The sequence below is a fragment of the Octopus bimaculoides genome, chromosome 14 (genome assembly GCF_001194135.2).
Source record: "Octopus bimaculoides isolate UCB-OBI-ISO-001 chromosome 14, ASM119413v2, whole genome shotgun sequence".
NCBI lineage: Eukaryota > Metazoa > Mollusca > Cephalopoda > Octopoda > Octopodidae > Octopus > Octopus bimaculoides.
Window position 1 is genome coordinate 17,632,387 of NC_068994.1, and position 21,748 is coordinate 17,654,134.

Here is a 21,748-nt window from a genome sequence, read left to right on the forward strand (position 1 = left end):
GCAATGAAAGAAACGTCCTATGAAATTGTTATAGCATTGGTTAAAAAACGGAATCCTTTCTCTGATGGATGAGACATTGTTAGGCTTTGTCCCCGAATATTTACAAGATATCTTGGTGCTACGATTATCGATAAAAAAAAATTGACGAATTTACTCTTGTTACAGCAAACTGTTACGAGATTCACCGGAGAACTCTATTATATCTGACCAACTAAAAAAAACTTTTCTATGCTTGTAATTTGTTTTCTTAAACTTCAGATAAATCTACCGATATTTGTCATATATACGAGAGGGTGCCGAAAAGTTCTTGGCTTTGGGTAAAAGAAAATACAGGAGGATCGGTTAATTATGATTTTATTCAACATATTCCCCTCTCAGATTCACGCATTTAATGCAGTGGTCCTTCAGTTTTTTCTAATCCCTGTAAAAGAACTCGGAAAGTTGGGCCTCCAAACAGGCCTTTCACGACACCCTTAGAACCAGGAACTTTTCAGTATTCCTTCGTAGTCCAGTATTTTTTATGAAATGTTTTTCTATTGCTAATTTCTTATCTATAGTCGCAGCTCATATAGGTGATTGCAATTCCAGTCAAACTGACAGGTTTCCCGACCAAGGTTCATAGAAGCGTCATTTGTTCTGCGAAGTGGGATGAAATCCAATGACAAAGTATTTTTTATGCTTTGCATTTTTATTCCCTGCTACTATCCTGCTTTCCAATGACAGTGACATTTCCGCTCTTTTGGGGGCTTCGGGACTTCACGTGACCCTGGTAAGGTGGCAAACGGGCGTTATGTTTTGCCAAAGGGCAACCAGTGATTTTGTCCGGGACTCCTTGAGTATTCACTGATGCTACAGGCCAGTCCCCTATCCGCAAAGTGTAAGCCAGATGAATGAGAGTTTTCATCATCATACCATAATCTACAACGTGTGTAGATCAACTCACCAGAGACATTGGATACCTCCACGAAGACCTCCCTCAACTAACGCAGGAGACGGATGGTGTGTGAGAGTTAAAAATGTCCGAGCAAGCTCGACTAGATGATGAAATATTCTTATACGTGAAATTAATGTTTTTCAAGAACAAAAGACAAGGATCAAATTGACTAACTTCATCTCTCTTGCGAAATCTAAAAATAAATTACTGGTAAACTCAACAGTCTTTTTTACTAATGAAAAGTTGGTGATCAGTAAAGCCACCGGGACTAATTCTTTTTTGAAAATGTTTTACATAAATATTACTGCATATGCACAAACAGTTGTGATGCGATAAGAAAAATAAATAAACTATAGAGAAGCGTATGAATACAATTAGAGCAAAAAGCATTAAAGAAGAATACAAGAGAACATTGTGAAATGTTATCAAATTAAAACTGTTCGTTTCTCAGCTAGAAAATGACGATTTTGAACCAGTTTCTGCGTAGAGCAACTGAGCTGTGAAAATTGGTAATTTTACTAGATATACTAAAAAAAATTATTCGTAGGCATGGCTAACTTTGCAAGCATGTGGTTTTGGGTTCAGTCTTCTACCATCACCCCGATTTGACCAATGTCTTGTGAGAGAATTTGGCGGACGGAAACTGAAAGCCCGTTGTGTGTGAGTGTATATACATAGAGAGAGAATGAGAAATAAAAAGTCCTTAGTGCAGTATTATATATTTTTAAAAATGGAATAAAATTGGCTTTTCTGATAATTTTTCCACCTTAATAATTAGACGATTATAAACATCTAATTATTAAAGTGAAAAAATCAGAAAAGTCACTTCTATTCATTTTTTCAAATGTGTGTGTGTGTATACCCGCACCACTTAACAACTGGTGTTGGCTTGTGTTAACGTCTACGTAGCGTAGCAGTTCAGCAAAAAAGTCCGATAGACTAAGTTGCAAACTTTAAAAAATAAGAACAGGAGGCGATTTGTTCGACTAAACTTTTTCAAGGCAGTACTCCCATACAGACATAGTCCAATGACTGAAACAACTAAAAGAAGACTACAAGAATTATATGGAGTTCGTTTGAAAGTTGTTTTCGTGATTTCGGTAAAGAAGACCGCATACAGGCATTGATAAATCTATCATCACTTACTGAACAAAAAACAAAAAAACTCATGAAAATATCTAGTCATATACAAGGAAAACTTATTTACATGAAAAAAAATTCATTATTTCGTTTTTGTATTTGGTTTGCAAGATTCTTTATTTGAATTCGTGTGTTGAAGCATATTTTATTGTGTCTAGGGAAAGTCATTCTCTTTATGCCTTATTAATTTAAGACACTCATCGATTTCCACTCATTTACTTATTTATTTTTACTAAAATCTTCATTGCGACTTGCAACCTTTTCAATCAATAGTCGTTGACTCTGATCGTCACCGGAATTGCGTTCTAAGGCACTAAAAGAGAAATGACACTCCCCAGACACAATAAAATTCATTATTGTAAAGAAAATATATTGAGCTTCTCATAGTTCCAAATGCTGCTGACATGATTAATTTCTGGCGATCATTATAGTATTTTTAAAACTAAGAAAATTTCGGTTGCAGTAGTCATTTCGAACCAAATACTTTCATCTATGAAACTGATAAAACGAAGAAAATGCAGTCACGATTGACGGATTCAAATTCGAAGAATTATCTACTTCTATGAGTCACTAATTTAATGCCAAACATTAAAAAGGTAGGCAAGAAATCAAAGCAGATTCAAAAATTTCATTAAAGTAAGCAATGCTATGTGTGTCTGTACGCACAACACACACAGGAATTGAATGGGCGTACAAAACCTTAGTAATGCATTTAAACTCGTTCGGGAAACAAATGATGCTTTGAATGTAAAATAGTGGCCAAACCTGCTTTAGAGCAACTTTCTCCAGAAGTTTAAAGGGAGATGGGCAGGACTTGCTTTGAATCTTGTGGATGCTGTTCTTATTTCACAGAACATATTAGTTATATATTGACAACCGAATGACAAACACCCATCTAAAGATTACGGGAAAATTATTCTAGGTATAGACGGGCGTTTTATTTCTGTTGAACCATTTTCTGCACTGCTTTACATCATTGCAGCAGTATACCTTCCGCTAAATAATTCAGGCCTTTATCAAAAAAACTCAAGCGCCTTTAAAAGAAATCAATGCTGAGGCCTAAGAGAAAATACTTGCCCTCAGACTTGAAATGTATTTTCAACTAACACTGAAAAATGTATCCTTGCAGATGAAAGAAATGAAACTTTCAAAAGAAGCCAGTTTGTCACAAATCGTAAAACATTTTGTGCCATTCGTAATGAAGTAATAGGTTATAACGAAAATGTCATGTCCAACTAATTGAACTTGCTCTACCAGTTCCCAAGATCTTAATCAGAATTATTGAATGCAAACTACCGTCTACTGACTGAACGTTTGATATCGTCATGCAATTTCTTAAAATCTCTTTATAGATTTTTAAGAAATGATTTGTACATAACAAAAATAGTTTGAGTGAAAACAAGGAAAAAAGCAGACAATTCCACCCACTAGCGTAGTGGGGTGAGAGTAGGGACGGTCCGCCCCGGGCGGCACTTTTGGGTCTACTGTAGGCAATATGTGTTTTTTGTGTGGTCCGGGGGGAAGCATACGGAAGGGCCGCCTCTGGGCGGCACACGCTCTAGCTACATTAGTGATTCCATCTGTCTTCTCAATGTGTTAATTTTCTGTGACTGAGTTGTATACGTTATTAAGTGTTAGTTCCGAAGTATGTACGGTGAATACTGGTTCCAGTATAAGATACACTCCACCGAACCTCTCTCTATCGAATATGCCAGTGTTAGACAATTTTGATTCACTGCCTGTCACGTTATTATATTGATTAAATATTAAAAAATAAATAAAATGAAGATTTTAGCAACCAATAAAAGGGTTACAGCTAAAATGGTTTTCAATCACATTTAAATTAGACCAAAATAACTTGAAAGAAAAAACTAAGAGGCACACACACAAAAAAGAAGACAAAAACATTTCTGAAGCAAGACTTTTGCACTTTCTCTTCTTTCCAAGAATTATTGTATTTGATACTAAGTACTAAGAAGGGGGCGAATTGGCAGAATCGTTAGCATGCCGGACAAAATGCTTAACAGCATTTCGTCTGTCCTTACGTTCTGAGTTTAAATTCCGCCCAGATTGACTTTGCATTTCATCCTTTCGGGGTCGATAGGATATGTTGACTAGCACCCCTGCCCAAATTCTATGCTTTGTGCCTATTGTAGAGAGAATTATAATCGTTAGCATGCAGGGCGAAATGTTTAGCGGTATTTCGTCTGCCGCTACGTTCTGAGTTCAAATTCCGCCGAGGTCGACTTTGCCTTTCATCCTTTCGAGGTCGATAAATTAAGTACCAGTCAAGTACTGAGGTCGATGTAATCGACTGTCTCCTCTCCACAAATTCCAGGCCTTGTGCCTATAGCAATGGCTAACTATACAGGTGTTCTATTTTTCTGTGAAAGTGTTTATAATTAAATTTGGGTCAGCTCTTTTATTGTGACAAAAACCAAACAAGCTAATCTATAGATGTCATTGTATAGCACCTCTGATCACTCATTATGCGTCAATTATTTCCCGTTTAAAGCTAAAACGCTAGTCATCTCCGTCTAATCTATTTATTAATGTGCATGCTTTTTTTTTTAATAAAACATGAATACTAAAATGTTACCATTCACATCTGATTCAAACTCTTTGCTGTAGCTATTGTTTGGTGAAGTGCATGGTGAATGTCAAATTTTCAGACATTAAATAGCTTTCAGCAAGTTCTTTATTTGTTCGTTTTTTAATAATTTCTCCAAATTATATTTCTGTAATCTTTGACTGTCTTGTACAGATGGAAAACGCACATATCAAAGACTTAAACGATAAAAGTAAACATTAATTATGATCAAGATTTTCTATGGTAATCGTATACTTTCCATTAAGATGTGCAAATTTGGCAGTGATCAGCTCTCTTTTTACTTTTTCTTTTCTTTTTTTTTTTTTCGTTATATCCTTTGAAGAATTTATTTTGCGTTGCTCAGTTCGCCTAATAAATCTATAATAATCAGGAAATAGAATCATTCAGAGAAAGACTTCTCTCTAAAAAAAGCTAAAGCTAAACAAGAAGCAAGAGCCCTTTAAATTTCGAAAGTTTGTGAACAGACAAAAATTTTTATAAGGCCGATGTATACCTAATCTGATAAAATTCATTATTGCTCATTAATTTTATTGACACTCCCATTCTAGAAATGATGATCGACAGTGGCGGTTTTAATGGGATTCGAACTCAGAATTAGCAAAAATTAGCTTCCGCAAAGCATCTCAACTCAGGTTTTCGTCTTTGAACAAACTCTTACTCTTCTAATAAACTAATTTGCAATCTTCTACCTAGTCTTTCGATCTCCTTCAATTCACACACTACAGACAAATAATATCAGATACACTGTCTGAAAAAAAAAAGTGACACGATGGTCGCGGCTAGGATGTCTTAGATCAGAGATTTATTTGATCAGAGCCGATCAAAATCGTTGTGCAGAACTTCTGACGTTTAGTCTGTTTTCTTTACTTACCATATATATTATTGTATACTGAGAATATTACATTCCAAAGATACATCTAAGCTCCTTTATCTAATTTTTTTAGCTCCATTTTTACATTCGGTGGTCGTAGTTTCTTTGTGATTAGAAAGAAAAAAAAACTCGTATTCGGCATTATTTCTTAACGCTTCCGAGATGCAATCATTAGTTGATAAGATACTGAACTTAGGCTTCTTCGGAGACGCAACAATCGAATAGATAAAGTGCTGAACTTTGATTTTCTGATTGTGAGTTCGTTTCCCACTGCAATCGCGGTGTTTGTCTCTCTCTGGATTAAACTCCTAAATCTGCTATGACAAAGAAAATATATTGTGATTTAAAGGAAGAACATTGCACTGTAGATGGTAACCTCCCTGTTAACCGAATCCACCACTCCGAATCCTGTTTCACTTCATTTACGTTGTCGATGTGGCTGGGAAGGACATGAAAGCCTCAACCTCCGTTTTCTGAGTGAAGTCAATACAACTATTTACACATTGATAAACTGCTAATTACTAAATATAACCAATCAGAAAAATACATATATTTTTATGCTTTGGACAGTAAGTCGTTTGTCTTTTTATTTAAAACTTAGGCCATCTGTTTGTATTATAAAATATACTTTACAACAGCCATAGAATATGTGGTTGTTTAGCCCAAGGTCAGTCCTGATTGAGAAAACTTATGATCAAAGGTATTCTAAGCATGACCATCCGTCTTTTTGTATATCAGAGACTACATTGTCCAATGTATCCTTCTTTATCTTAAAAGACAGTGTAATTTGAGAGTGATTTAGCCGCTATTTCTAGTAGATTAAGCGACTGCATAGAGACTCCTTCGTAGCTTGATAGATTAAATGGAAATCTTACGGAAAATCTCAGTAAAGCTCTTTCTATTCCCAATAGATGTTCTTATTTGTGGTCCGCACGTGGTATAAACTAGGTGAAGATTAACTGTAGGATTGGGAGCACTTTTCTCTGAATCTCTATAAAATCCTATGCATACTATCTACCACACTGCCTGAGGTTGATATAAGCATAGTAGTAATATACAAAGTAATCATGATCGATAACTAATAAAAGACACCCACGCGATGCTTCCCAGGTAGAAGTAAATGAAACAGGAGTCCTTGGGTGACCCTCGGACACACTCCACACAAACACACAATTTACTTTGATCTACATCATACAAATAGACAATTAATGGCATTCTCATTTTAACCAATGTATTGCAGCAAAATATTTCTTAGGGAAATACTATTTATGAATGAATTTACATTGAAGATTTTTCATTCAGTATTTCTTTCAGATACGTAAACGTATAAAAATAAATCGTTATTCATGGAAACAAATACAAACTATTTCAGATTCCAGTTGTAATTATTTCAGTAATGACATTGGGAAATGTGTAAATGATACAGCTTCCGATTCCCGTGTCCCTGAAAATTTCATATTACACACCTTATTCAACTCCCCAATTTCTTATCCCAATATACATACTTCCAATGGCTTTCATTCATGCTCACAAAAATTGTTACTATTATAATTATTTTGGTAGATTCTAGGGTATTTATGCACTTCTCTTTTCTCTTCTATAAACCGAGGAACTTCTCTCTATGTTAGACATTATTAATTATTATTATTGCAGTAAATATTCCAAAATTGAAATAAAATGACAAAATTGTATCTTTTTAAGGATCTATCAAAAATAATTTATGAAAGGGTTGTGAATGGATATAAAATTACGTAAGTGATAATCAGAATGCATGATGTTTATGTATATATTATATTATATATTATATATATTTGTGTGCATATGTGTGTCGTAGTGTATGTGTTACATGCATCTGTGAATATTGTGTCGAGGCAAAGTAATCTGTTTTGAGAGATATTAGTCTATTCATTGAATATCGACTTTTTCTTCTTGCAAGAGGGTGCTGGAGACATCGAATAAGCTTAGATCGCACGCAGAGCTCTCACCACAGTCAGTAACACATACGGACACTGGTTGAAACTCCGACGATTTAAGATTTGCTAAAACGACGTTTCTTGACAATCAGCCGTCTTAATTTGGCTTACAGCTTACTAATAACTTCCAAATAATTCCAGGTTAGTTTCAGTTAATTCTGTCATTGTTTCACAATTGATTAATCATTTATTTGTTTGTTTATTTATACACAAACACTTCCCTGTTCTTGATATTCCCCTTTTATTGTTGTTGTAGCCAAATATATAATTACATCAGTGCATTATCTCAGAATAGCAATTGGAGAAAGAGAGAAAAATTAAATGAAATGAAAATTAGCATATACTAATTGTCAAATTTTATTTCTTTTCCTTCTTTTTATCTCAATTTCTCTTTTTCCACTGTTCCCCTTCTTGACAAATTGTCTACACCATTATTTTTGTTTAGTGATTCAGTTCTTTCTTTCTTTCTTTACTTCTTCCCTGTGTTCTTCAGAATTAATCTTTTTCTCTTTTCCATCTTACACAATTGTCATTATTGTGTATAATTTTTCTTTTGGCTATATACAGTTTTACATGCATCTTCTGACACAAGGTTGTTACATTACTTTATTTACATCAATCATTTTCGTTTTGCTTAATTAATTAATCATATCGTTCAACGTTCATTAACACAAAAACTACTGTATGTCACTTTAAATGACAACCGAGGTCTCAAACAGATTAGAAGGAACATCTTTTTCTTCTTAACTGTATGGTTCTTGTCTCTTGAATTCATTCTCAAAAATAAAATAAAATAAAATAAAATGAAAATAAAAATAAAACATAAGGCCTTATACATGGAGTGATTAGAAAGCATTTAATTGTTCAGAATGAATATTTGTGAATACAAACTGTTATGCTAATTGTGTATTATCAATGAGATACCCTACCTTTTTTAAGTAAAATAATAAAGCATGTGAAAAGAAGTATAAATAAAACCGAGAAAAAGTCTGTCATGCGTCATTTCGTCGTTCTAAATAATTTTATTTACTTTTATAATTGTATTGACAAGTTGAAAGATCTGAAAAATTCTGACTTAAAGACGAATAAATACAATTCAACACAACGTTTCCAGTTTAGCAGCAATTTTAACTTTTACATTATTATAATGAATACTTTGCCCGTTAAGTGACATCAGATTGAGGAAGGAAAGAAAAAGGCAAGCACTGAGAGAGAGAAAGTCTATCTATCAGTCAGTGCTTCTTTCAATTCTGCTTTGAAAAAAATTCTGTTACATTTGATATTGTTACATATCAAGCTAAGTTAGTAGTTAATGTTTCCGGTTGAACAGAATAGCGGAATAGAAAGAAAACGAATAAACTAACGCACACGCTATAACAGCAGCGGCCATTATAAATAGAAAGAAGTATTGCCACAATCATAACGTATAAACTCGATCGATTTAAGATCTTTCAATGATGATAGCTTTATTGTTGTTTACTAAATTCATTATAAATACCTAATTTATCCCTCCTTTTTTTATTTTTGCCGTCGTTCTGAGACACTAGCTATGTGCAAGGGAATGGATGATGCAGAGTTTGATAATATGTGGTCGGATGACCAAAAAATGAATGTTATGTTTTCGGTTTTTCGCGATAAATCAGTGAATCCTCTTTCGTGGGAACAAAAAATGAATTTTTGGCAGGAAACCATCGAACGTTACTGTGCAAAAAATGATTTGGTTATTGTACTTCCGAGTACCCTGCCCATATATTTTACCAGAAAAGGTCGGACCCCACAATGTCTCGATGTTGTCATTGCAGAGATGAAGCGGTATGTTTACTCTTCGATAATTTTATACACGTTTTCTTCCTATATTCTCTTTTCTAAATTTTCGACTGTCAAGATTTATGAATTATTCGTCAACATTAATTCCTTTTTTTATTTTCCTCCGGACACTTTCGTCATGTTTTGATGATTGACTTCGTGCAGTTTATCTGCTATGTGTCAACCTGATGTGGAGGTGCAATGGCCCAGTGGTTAGGGCAGCAGACTCGCGGTCATAGGATCGCGGTTTCGATTCCCAGACCGGGCGTTGTGAGTGTTTATTGAGCGAAAATACCTAAAAGCTCCACGAGGCTCTGGCAGGGGATGGTGGCGAACCCTGCTGTACTCTTTCACCACAACTTTCTATCACTTTCTTCCTGTTTCTGTTGTGCCTGTAATTCAAAGGGTCAGCCTTGTCACACTGTGTCACGCTGAATATCCCCGAGTACTACGTTAAGGGTACACGTGTCTGTGGAGTGCTCAGCCACTTGCACGTTAATTTCAGGAGCAGGCTGTTCCGTTGATCGGATCAACTGGAACCCTCGACGTCGTAATCGACGGAGTGCCAACAACAACAACTTGATAGAGCTCTCTCTCTTTCAGCCTATACTCGTGATAAGAATCGAATTCAATACTATTAAACTAAAGGATGTGTCCAATTATTTTGTGCTGTTGTTTGTTTGTGTGTATTTTAAGGAAGAGACAGTGCCCATGGATTTCACAGATCTTCTGTGGTCGGTGAGATTGATTCCGTTAACGTTTGTTACAAGTTGACACCTGCAAGAAGGGGTTCCAGAGGGTCGACGTTCTGGTAATGAAGGATTTGGGGCTGTATTTAGTGTTTAAACCAGGAGTGCCTGAATACAAATAACACGAGTTAATATAAAGATTTTCACCCGGAAACAAAAATAATAGATTAATAAAGCAGCCTGCTGGGTGTTGACAAGTATGTAGAAAACGAATATGAAAAAAAAAATGCGCGCTAACGGATCCGATTCTGAAAAAAAAAATTTTCAAAATTTCACCACCACGCCCCTTCTTTTTCCGGAAATCTTTGGGGGTTTTTTTTGCGGAATACGTAGAAAAATACGGAGATTATGATTCTGAAAAAAATTTGCTTGTAAAATTTCAGTTTTTCAACAAAAAACAAAAATATATATATACCCTCAGGCCTTCAAGCAGGCTATCCGCATGCTAGAAATAACAGCCAAATCTCACAAAACTGCGATAACATAATGTAATCAATCTACTCACCTTTCTGCAAAGATTTCTTACAGAGTAACTTCTCTCAATAATATGACAAAACAATTCATGTGAAATTAAAGTGGGTTTTTTTTTTAGTCCTCTCCTAACCCTAACCCCTCCCCAGGGAACAATAATCCATTATGAGTCTCACCAGTGTCAGTAAATTTTTGGTGCTGAAGTATTTTCTAACCCTGAAAAGAAGGGCCAGCATATGAGATACAGTCCCAATTATATTAAGGACGTGCTTACACCGGGTATAGTGAGGCCTAACGTTTAGAGCGGCTGTCAGGGCTGTAGCTGTATGCTGCCCTGTTGATTTAAGTTGTGGTTGTAATTTTTTTTTTTTTTTCGCTGTTGACTGATCAGCCTGTCCCCATTGTATTATGTTTACTGTGATATACATGGTCCCCACAGTGTGTTGTGTTTACTGTGGTGTGTATGTACAACTACATCGGCTCAATTGTTGATTATTGTTTTAGCTACAAGTCTTGTGCACTGCTGGTGGAAAGATGTGACTGGTAACCAAAATGTGTGCTGGTAACCAAGCATCCTATCATGTTTTCTGCTCTTCTCTGTCATTTTGTTTTGGATAGTTCTACAGTTCTTTTCAATGTTCTTGGTCTACTTTTATAAAGAATACTTTTAATGCCAGATCACAGCACTTTTTCACCCAACCTGCATCAGTTCGCTCTTCTGTATACATTGCTCAGTGTTGTTAATGCCCAGCTATTTTCTCACCTTATTTGCATGCAATCTGGTACGACGGTTTCACACTCAACTTGTTCTAATAATCGTCATATGTCTCCTATATTTTGGTCTATGTTGTATTACTATATAGCATTACTTTTCACATGAACTTCAATATAAAATTATATTAACCAAGTAACCCAACTTATTTACTACTTGCAACAAGCTATCTAAGCAGTCATCCACTCTATGGTCATCTGTAAACTGTCTTGGCCCTGAACTGAAATCTGTTTCACTTAGCTCCATCTGATCAATGCAAGTATGGAAAAGTGGATGTTAAAACGATAATGATGATGAACATACGCAAGTGTCTTCTACTACAGCCCCAGAATGATCAAAGCCTTGCAAGTAGATTTGGTAGACAGAAACTGAAGTTCTGTCGTGTGTGTGTGCATGTCAAATTATTGTAAGTGGGCATCACCATCATACAAGTGCTGTTGTATGTTTTTTGTCTTCCATGGCAAATTATTACCTTGCTTGGAAACAATTGAAAGTTGGTGACAGGAAGAGCATTCATTCAGGGAGAATGTTAGCCTGCCTGCCTAGCCAGCAGAATGGCATTATTCAAAAGCTACAACAATGCAAGAAAGTGCATTGTGACCAGTGGTGTATAACACCTGATAGTCCAGTTGATACAATGATACTGTGACTACCTGTACCAGCACCACATAAGAGCACTCGTGCCAGTGCCACATATGTAAAACCCCACACACTCTGTAAAGTGGTTGGCATTAGGATGGGCATCCAGCTGTAGAAACAAGCCAAATCAGACTGGAACTTGGCACAACCCCCCTGCTTGCTAGCTCTGGTCAAACCATCCAGTCCATGCCAGCATGGAAAACAGATAGTAAATGATGAAGATGATGAATGTAGGCGCAGGAGTGGCTGTGCGGTAAGTAGCTTGCTTACCAACCACATGGTTCCGGGTTCAGTCCCACTGCGTGGCACCTTGGGCAAGTGTCTTCTACTATAACCTCGGGCTGACCAAAGCCTTGTGAGTGGATTTGGTAGACGGAAACTGAAAGAAGCCCGTTGTATATATGTATATGTTTGTGTGTCTGTGTTTCCCCACCCCCCATCGCTTGACAACCGATGCTGGTGTGGTTACGTCCCCGTAACTTAGCGGTTCGGCAAAAAGAGATCGATAGAATAAGTACTAGGCTTACAAAGATTAAGTCCTGGGGTCGATTTTCTCGACTAAAGGCAGTGCTCCAGCATGGCCGCAGTCAAATGACTGAAACAAGTAAAAGAGTATGTGTAAAATTTAAGCATACATTGTTGAACCCAACACATTCTGAGTGATTTAATCTGAGATATATCACAAGGTATTTGATAAATAGTTAACAGCAAATTAAAATATTTCAAGTTACATTATTCTAAATATAAAACATGGAACAGAATTAAACAACTCAGAAAAACCTCATCAAATATATGTGAAAAGACCTATTTAGCACTGGAACAAGTCCTGTTTCTACACACTGAATAAATCACTCGTGTCCAATGAATTGCAACACATTAACAACAATTAACCATTCGGACACAAACATATGCATGCTCACACACACACACACACGTAGTTATGATCATCCTAATTCTTTTCCTGTGCTGTCATAAATTCAGTGTTAGTTTTATAGCAGATTATTACCGGTCTTAATCCTGTTCTATCTTACTTGTCAGGCCCATCATCTTGCAAGCTGATCTCATCACTTCCTCAACTTCTTATCATTACAGAATGTACTACCATCATGTTTGTGTGTGTGTATGTACATTATAAATATGTTGTCGTTGTTGTTGTTGTGTGAAAGAGCAGAGTGACACTGAGATACAAATATAAGAAACCCAGTATATGCATCATGACTACACGTCTGATAGGGGTACACCAGGCACCTGCATCACAACCATATGTGTGTGACACAGTGATCTCATATCAAGTTAAACAGCGCATGACCTTGCAGATGGGACCCAGTTAGAATTTTCTTCAGGTCAAGTAGCCCATCCCACTCAAAAGGTCCCTGAATAAGAGTTGTTTAAGGATGTTGAACAAAACACCCATGTTTCCAAAGGTGAATTATTTAAACCCCAAAGAATTCCTCTCAACACATGGCTATGATGCTTCCCCACTACTTCTGCTCGTGATAAGAGATGCACATATCGTCGGCCATTAAGGAACTTGCTCAACTGGTTAATGTCAAGCAACTGACAAGCAAATCTGTGTATTGAGCAGAATATTTGCTGTTGCCCATCTTTTGATATCAAGACAAACCATGTACATGATAACACTTTCAATCAGTTAGGATCAAAAGCCATGAGAGCCAGTGCCTGGTTTTGCATCATGGCATTTATTATTATTATTATTATTATTATTATTATTATTATTATTATTTTTATTAGCATCTTCTTTCAATTCTGTTTCCATTTCTTGTTGAGTGTCTTCCTGACACCTAGGGCAGAGAAATGTAGTGTATATATTGGTAGGCCATTAAAATAAACACACCAGATTGTTCATTTACAAAGTCATATGATAAAGAAAAAGGGGGAGACAGAGAGAAAAAGGAAAAATAAAAGAGTAAACAGATAAAATAAATTCACAGTGACAATGCTCTTCTCAATACGTGTGACATATCAGTTAAGATAATCTTTTGCACTTTCTGCATGGATGGTAAGCCAGGGATCATTCTTAAATAATTTTCAGTTCCTTTTTTGATCATTCCAAGTGATCCTACAATCACTGGTATTATTATTATTATTATTATTATTATTATTATTATTATTATTATTATTATCATTATAAAAGGCGGTGAGCTGGCAGAATCATTAGCACACCAGGCAAAATGCTTACCACTATTGCATCCATTGCTATGTTCTGAGGTTGCCTTTACCTTTCATCCTTTTGAGGTTAGTAAAATGAATATCAGTTGAGTACTGGGGGTCGATTACATCAACCTACCACTCCCCCCCGAAATTGCTACCATTATTATATGTAAAAGCATTTGTGCTGATGCCATGTAAAAAGCATCTAGCATACTCTGTTATGTGGTTGGCATTAGGAAGGGCATCCAGCCATTGAAACCAAGCCAAATCAGACTGAAACCTGGTGCAGCTCTGCTGCTTGTCAAACTGTCCAACCCATGTCAGCGTGGAAAACAGACATTAAATGATGATGTAGTAATAACCCTTTTGATACTAAACTGTCTGAGAGGGCCTTTGGTTCTATGATACAACTTGCCTTTTTCAAAGTAATTTAAATGAAAATGTTCCATCAAAGTTTCATGCTGATTTATATTTCAAAAACAACCTTCATAGTGACAAACTTAGTTTACTAAATTCTTTGTTATTTTCAAAATTTATACAAGCAAGGGCAGTGTATTTCAACAGATATATAGTAACAAAAGGGTTTTAATAAATTTAGAACTTCTCCCAAGTAGGCTGCTAAACTGCAATGGGGTAAAATTTCCACCAATTGCTTAGCTTCTAATATTAACTAAATGAACTGAGGCATATTGAATGAAAAGGCTTGTCCAAAGACGATATAATAGTAGTCTGTAGTCCAATGCTATTCAGATATTTGCCTTTGAAACCACCCTTTTGTTGTCATATTTCTTCTGAAATTCACTGTCTTTGTTCTAATAAAAAAATTAGTAAAATATTTTTGTCATTATTAAGTTGGTATTTGGGGTATAAATTAACATGGAAATTTAGATGAGAAATTGTAATTTAGATCACTTTTAACCCTTTAGCACTCAGATTACTCTGTCAAATGTAATGCTTATTTATTTACATTCATCATCATCGTCGTTTAACGTTCGCTTTCCATGCTAGCATGGGTTGGACGATTTGACTGAGGACTAGTGAACCAGATGGCTACACCAGGCTCCAATCTGATTTGGCAGAGTTTCTACAGCTGGATGCCCTTCCTAACGCCAACCACTCCGAGAGTGTAGTGGGTGCTTTTACGTGCAACCGGCACGAGGGCCAGTCAGGCGGGTACTGGCAATGGCCACGCTCAAAATGGTGTATTTTACATGCACAAGGGCCAGTCCAGTGGCACTGGCAAATCATGCATTATGCTGTAGCTTCAAGATTTTGATCATGTGATTGCAGGGTAGGTGTGAAAGGCAAATCTAGCCAGTTTGATCATAAAACAGATAGAATATTTGGAATGGGTATGGCCAGTTTAAATACTAAAGGGTTGGACGTTTCTGTTATGGAGGTAGTTTCAGGTAGGCTTGTATCAAAAGAGTTAAAGTGCCAGTTTAATAATTCATTAGTTTCTCTGGTGAAAAGTTACAGTTGAAAAATTTCAATTATAATTGAACAAAACAGTTGACTTGATATTAAAATGTATTAAAAGATCCAAGAAACAAAACAGTTTTGAAACAGATGGATATTCTACTTCTTAATGCCAACTTTCTACTGGAAAATTCAGTATTTACCATTTTTCATCCAAACATCTTGCCACAGCAGATGAAATGTATCTTTTACTAGTTTCAGTTATTGGATTGTGATCATGCTGGGGTACTGCCTTGAAGGGTTTCAGTTGAGCAAATTGACCCCAGTACTTTATTTTTTTTAAATTTTGGTATTTGTTCTTTCAGTTGCTTTTGGCAGATCACTAAGTTTCAAGCATGTAAACAAACCAACACTGGTTGTGAAGTAGTTTGGGTGACCAACGCAGACATATTGACTTACACACACACACATATGAATGAGAAAAAGAAGAAAATGGAGAAATTGACATATAGACATCAGTTTATTCAAAGATATTCAAATTAATATATGAAATTCTTATATATATATATATATATATATACACACACACACACACACACACACACACACACACACACACACACACACACACACAATAGGCTCCCACACCATTTTCATCTACCAAATTCATTCAAAAGGCATTGGCCAGCCTGGGGCTATAGTAGCAGACAGCTACCCAATGTGCAGCATAATGAAACTGAACCTAAAAGCACATGGTTGCAAAACAAGCCTCTTAACCACACAGCCATTTAAAATTCTAAATCTGTTTAACTGTCTGAGACATTTTTTGTTTTTGTTTTTTTGAATGGGATTTATGTAGTAGTAGTAGTAGTAGTAGTAGTAGTAGTAGTTCTTTCTACTATAGGTACAAGGCCTGAAATTTTGAGGGAGGGGGTCTAATTGATTACATTGACCCCTGTGCTCGACTGGTGCTTATTTTATCAACCTGGATGAAAGGCAAAGTCAACATCAGCAGAATTTGAACTCAGAACTTAAAGTCAGAAGAAATGGCACCGAGCAGTTTTGCCTGGCATGCTAACAATTCTGCCAGCTCACTGCCACAATGATAATAATGATAATCCTTTCTACTATAACCACAAAGGCTGAAATTATGGTGTAGGAGGCTAGTCAATTACACCGACCCCAGTACTCAACTAGTACTTATTTCATTGGCCCCGAAATGATTTAAGGCAAAGTTGACCTTAGCGGAATTTGAACTCAGAACACAGTGATGGACGACATACTGCTAAGCATTTCACCCAGTGTGCTAACAATTCTACCAGCTTGCCACCTTAATAATAATAATAATAATAATAATAATAATAATAATAATAATAATGCTTTCTATTATAGGGTACAAGACCTGAAGTTTTGGGTGAGGGAGTAAGTTGATTACATTCATGCCAGTGTTCAACTGGTGCTTGTTTTATCAATCCCAAAGGGATGAAAGGCAAAATTTGAACTCGGAACGTAAAGATGAATGAAATGCCTCTAAGCATTTTGTCCAGCTTGCTAATGATTCTGCCAGCTCACCGCCTTAATAAATATAATAATAATAAACCCTTTCTACCATAAGAACAAGACCTGAAATTTGTGGGGAGGGGGACTAGTCGATTATTTTTGACCCCAGTATACAACTGGTACTTAATTTATCAACCCTGAAAGGATGAAAGGCAAGGTCAACCTTGGCAGAACTTGAACTCAGAAGAATGTAACAACAGGCAAAATACCGCTAAGCATATTGCGTGGCGTGCTAAAGATTCTGCCTGCTTGCCAATGATAATAATAACAATAGAGAAAATGTTAACTTTCAGAAATTAATGATCTTTATTGTTTAATATTTAAATCCTTGAAGTCAATGAAATGATAGATATTGATTTTGATGTACTTTCCAATTTTCAGTGGGAATAAAATCTGAACAACCAAAAACATATCAAATCTGAGCGTTGGTTTTTTTTTTTCTTTTCTACATTTTTGCCAAACTCCTTCTCCCAATATTAATTTTTCATAACTGGCATTTAATCATTACAAGTTATACATTGTGACATTTACACTCTATGTTATTTATCTGATTTTTAACTGAAGCAGTCTGTATTGAAGAGACAAACAATAATCACTGCAGCTTTCCTCTTTTGCCATTTCCTCTTTTAACTAGTTTCAATCAATCACAAATGAGTATTATGGAGCATTTTAAAGGAAACCCTTTCACATTTTAGTTTATTTATATCAGTCCTTTCCATTTTTTCTATCAGTATGCTTTACTTTTTATTTTTAGTAACAAACATTGGTATCTTTTATTATTACCTCTGCCTTTGTGAAGGCGGGGGTGTTGTTTTCAGACATGTTTGTTTGTTTGTCCCTGGACAAGATATCTCAAGAACCACTGGATGGATTCAGTTGAAATTTACAGGGATGTTTGGCCTTGTAACTGGCACAAACTGATTAGATTTGGGGATCGATCTGGTGCCGGACAAGGATTCTGGATTATTTTTCCTGTTTTTACTTAATTTTTGGGTGCGGTCAGGTTCATTTTTAGTATTCTCGTTTGTGAGAGCACGTCTCTAGCTAATCATTGAGAGGATGTTGGTGTTGCCTTGGCAGAGGTTTGCACTCTCTGGGTGCTCTTATTATTATTATTAGCATACCAGACAAAATTCTTAGCAGTATTTCTGAGTTCAAATCCACCAAGGTCAACTTTACCTCTCATCTTTTCAAGATTAATAAAATAAGTTACCAGTCAAGTGCTGAGGTCAATGTAATCAACTTCATCCACCTCTACTCTCAAAAAATGATAGCCCTGTGTCAAAATTTTATTGTCGTTGCTGTTGTTGTTGTTGTTGTTGTTAAGGCAGTGAGCTGATAGAATCATTACAGCATGGGACAAAATGCCTAGCAGTATTTCTTTCAACTCATTATGTTCTGAGTTCAAATTCTACCAAGATCGACTTATACTTTCAACCTTCCAGGGTCAGTTAATAAGTATCAGTCAAGCACTGGGGTTGATGTATCGACTTTCCCCTCCCACAAAATTTTAAGCCTTGTGCCTATATTAGAAAGGATTATTATTGTTATTTATTATTTATTTTTCAGAGATCAAGTTTTTAACAGTAATGGATTTCATTCTCTTGTTTAAATAAATTTGTTGAACTGATTATATCATACAGCAGTATCTCTCAACCTTTTAACTTGGTTTATACTTCCCCTACTCAATTATCTGATCCCTCTAACTTCTTAACAAACATTTTATTTATTTACAGTGTGTTACTGCTCATCCGTGGAGGCACAATGGCCCAGTGGTTAGGGCAGCGGACTCGCGGTCATAGGATCGCAGTTTCGATTCCCAAACTGGGCGTTGTGAGTATTTATTGAGTGAAAACACCTAAAGCTCCACGAGGCTCTGGCAGGGGATGGTGGCGAACCCTGCTGTACTCTCTCACCACAACTTTCTCTCAGTCTTTCTTCCTGTTTCTGTTGTGCCTGTAATTCAAAGGGCCAGCCTTGTCACACTGTGTCATGCTGAATATCCCCGAGAACTACGTTAAGGGTACACATGTTTTTGGAGTGCTCAGCCACTTGCATGTTAATTTCACGAGCAGGCTGTTCCGTTGATCGGATCAACTGGAACCCTCGACATCGTAAGCGATGGAGTGCCAACAACAACTGCTCATCCTTTCAATCCAGGCATAATTTTCCAGCTTTCTATTCTCAGTTTTATCCTACTTTATTAATCAATGTTGAGATCAATAAAATAATGCAAGATTGAGAATGGGGTTGTTCATATATCAATCATATAGCAACCAAGGTAAGAAAGGGCTGGAGAAAGTTCAAGGGACATCTGCAGCAGGCAACAAAGATCTTCTCCCTCAGCATCAAGAGCATATTATACAATGCTTGTGTTAGGATTGCAATGCTGCATAGCAGTAAGACATGAACCTTGAATGCAGAGAACTTGAAAAGACTGGAAAGAAATGAAGGGAATATGCTTTGTTGGATGTGCAATGTAAGTGTGCATGAATGGCGTATTTGTATGTGCTGAGAGAAAAACTGGTCATAAGAGGAATTGGATGTAATGCGTGAAAAAGAAGACTACATTGGTATGGACATGCATATGGATGAGAACACTTGTATAAAAAAGTACTGATCACTTAGTATGGATGGAGTTTACTGTAAAGGAGAGCCAGAAGAGACGACAAAGAACCAGGATGACTGGCAATATGCAGTTCTTGAAAAGAACCATCCAAATCAGTTCTAGAAACAGTGTGTATGTGATATCATGTCTCTAACTGCAACTTTTCCTTGATACTACTAATCTTTCTTACTACCCAGAACCATTTCACTTGATCTGTATTCTTCTTCCTTATACTGTTCTCTCCACTTGCATTTTATTTTTCCTCATCCACTGAACCACCAAATTATCTTTCCTCCACCACCATACTTCTCTCACTCTCCTCACACACTAAACCTACCTCTCTTCCCACCACACACACTAAACCTACCTCTCTCCTCACCATACACACTAAACCTACCTCTCTCCCCGCCACACACACACTCTAGAAAGCTACCCAACCACACATAATCTTTCTCTTGTCCTTCCCGTCAACTTTATCAACATTACTATTCTGTTGCTCTTAACCCTGCATCATTGGTCATCCCAACCCTTATCCTCCATTCAATACATCCACTATATTCACCCTTCATTCCCCATTTCACTCTCCCATACACTCTTGCTACCTCTACTGACCCACACTCTTGCTTCTCTCCCCATTCACATGGTATAAACTTTGACACTCTCTACAACATTAGATTTGATGTTAAGCACCCTGTAACAGATGGATTCCTAAGCTTGCTTGATTTCACCATATCCTTTTGTTTCAAGACAAACTATAATCTGAATCTTTAAAAAAGGGGTTGACAAGGATGTCTTTTTCAACCTTGATTCCATTATCCACAAAGCCTAAAGTACCATGCAGCAGATAAAAAACACACCTGCTACATGAACAGGTGCAATGAGACCAAGCTAACAGACTCCATACTGATAAACTTCAAAGTGATGCTGTCTGGTAGGAACTACTGACAAGGTTTTATGGAATGAGTGTGTGATTCAGTTTGCTCTGCAGGGGCGGGCAGTGCATAAACTTCACAGAACTTCTTTGAGACCAACCAGAATGAAGGGTGCAATGACAAAGATAACGAAAGTCACAGACTACCTAGACATGATGCCAACCGCTTGCTTACCAACAACCAAACAAGGATAGCAATGATAGTATAGTAAAAAAGAAGAAGAAAAGGAGAGAAGAATAAAGATATAGAAGAAAGAGGAAGGACAAGGAAAAAATATAAAGAGTAAAAGAAAAACACACAAAACTGGATCATCGGAGAAAACACTGAAAATTTATTTTTGAAACTGTATTAAGAGTTCAAGGTCTTCCTATTAGAACCACAAGATCTGTTGATGCTCTTAGCCAATACTTGTCACACACAGCAACAACTCAAGAAACATGCCCTTCTCTCTTAGATGCTTATCCAGTTACATCAGAGAATAATACGTTGGACTGCATTTGTCTAGTATGTCTGGAAACCAATACTTTATAAACTTAGTTGGACAGAAAGCTATGTAGAATCTACCAAATGACAACTTCATCCCAGGAGCTTAAGCATTTCTGTAATGCCATGGCACTCAGTAGAGTGTTCTGACACAACTGAACATGCAGAGAAAGTATATTAACCGAGATATTAATGGAAAACAAAGATACAGTATTTGCTATATTTGGAAATAGTCATATTTTTGCCAATTAAATACACACACTCTATTCTTTTACTTGTGACTGCATCCATTTTATTCTTTTACTTGTGACTGCATCCATTTTATTCTTTTACTTGTGACTGCAGCCATGCTGGGGCACTGCCATTTTAGTCAATAAAATTGATCCCAGTACTTCATTTTTAAAACTTGTTACTTATTCTATCGGTTTCTTTTGCTGAACTGCTAAATTAATGGGACATAAACACATCAACACTAGCTATCAAGCAGTGATGGGGGAGTCTCGAATACAGACACAAATATATACAACAGGCTTCTTTCAGTTTCTGTCTAACAAATCCACTCACAAGGCTTTGGTCAGCCTAAGGCTATGGTAGAAGACACTTGCCCA

General features: G+C 36.5%; 1 protein-coding gene and 1 long non-coding RNA gene across 3 annotated transcripts in view; one reads left to right on the plus strand and one right to left on the minus strand.

Annotated features, from left to right (window-relative positions):
* Nucleotides 1-11,501, minus strand: part of LOC128249370 (uncharacterized) — a 38,046-nt gene extending 26,545 nt beyond the window's left edge. Inside the window, exon 1 of the long non-coding RNA XR_008265472.1 lies at nucleotides 10,590-11,501. This is a non-coding gene — a long non-coding RNA (uncharacterized LOC128249370). The remainder of the gene's footprint in view (nucleotides 1-10,589) is intronic.
* Nucleotides 7,382-21,748, plus strand: part of LOC106880660 (charged multivesicular body protein 7) — a 42,468-nt gene continuing 28,101 nt past the window's right edge. Inside the window, exon 1 of one of the 2 annotated variants that reach the window (XM_014930708.2) lies at nucleotides 7,382-7,670. Coding sequence is in view for 1 of the 2 variants with exons in the window: in XM_014930706.2 (XP_014786192.1) it covers nucleotides 9,079-9,341 (263 nt within the window). In the remaining variant the exon portion in view is untranslated. Of the gene's footprint in view, nucleotides 7,671-8,879; nucleotides 9,342-21,748 lie in introns of those variants that run through there. The other variant, XM_014930706.2, reaches the window with a different exon arrangement.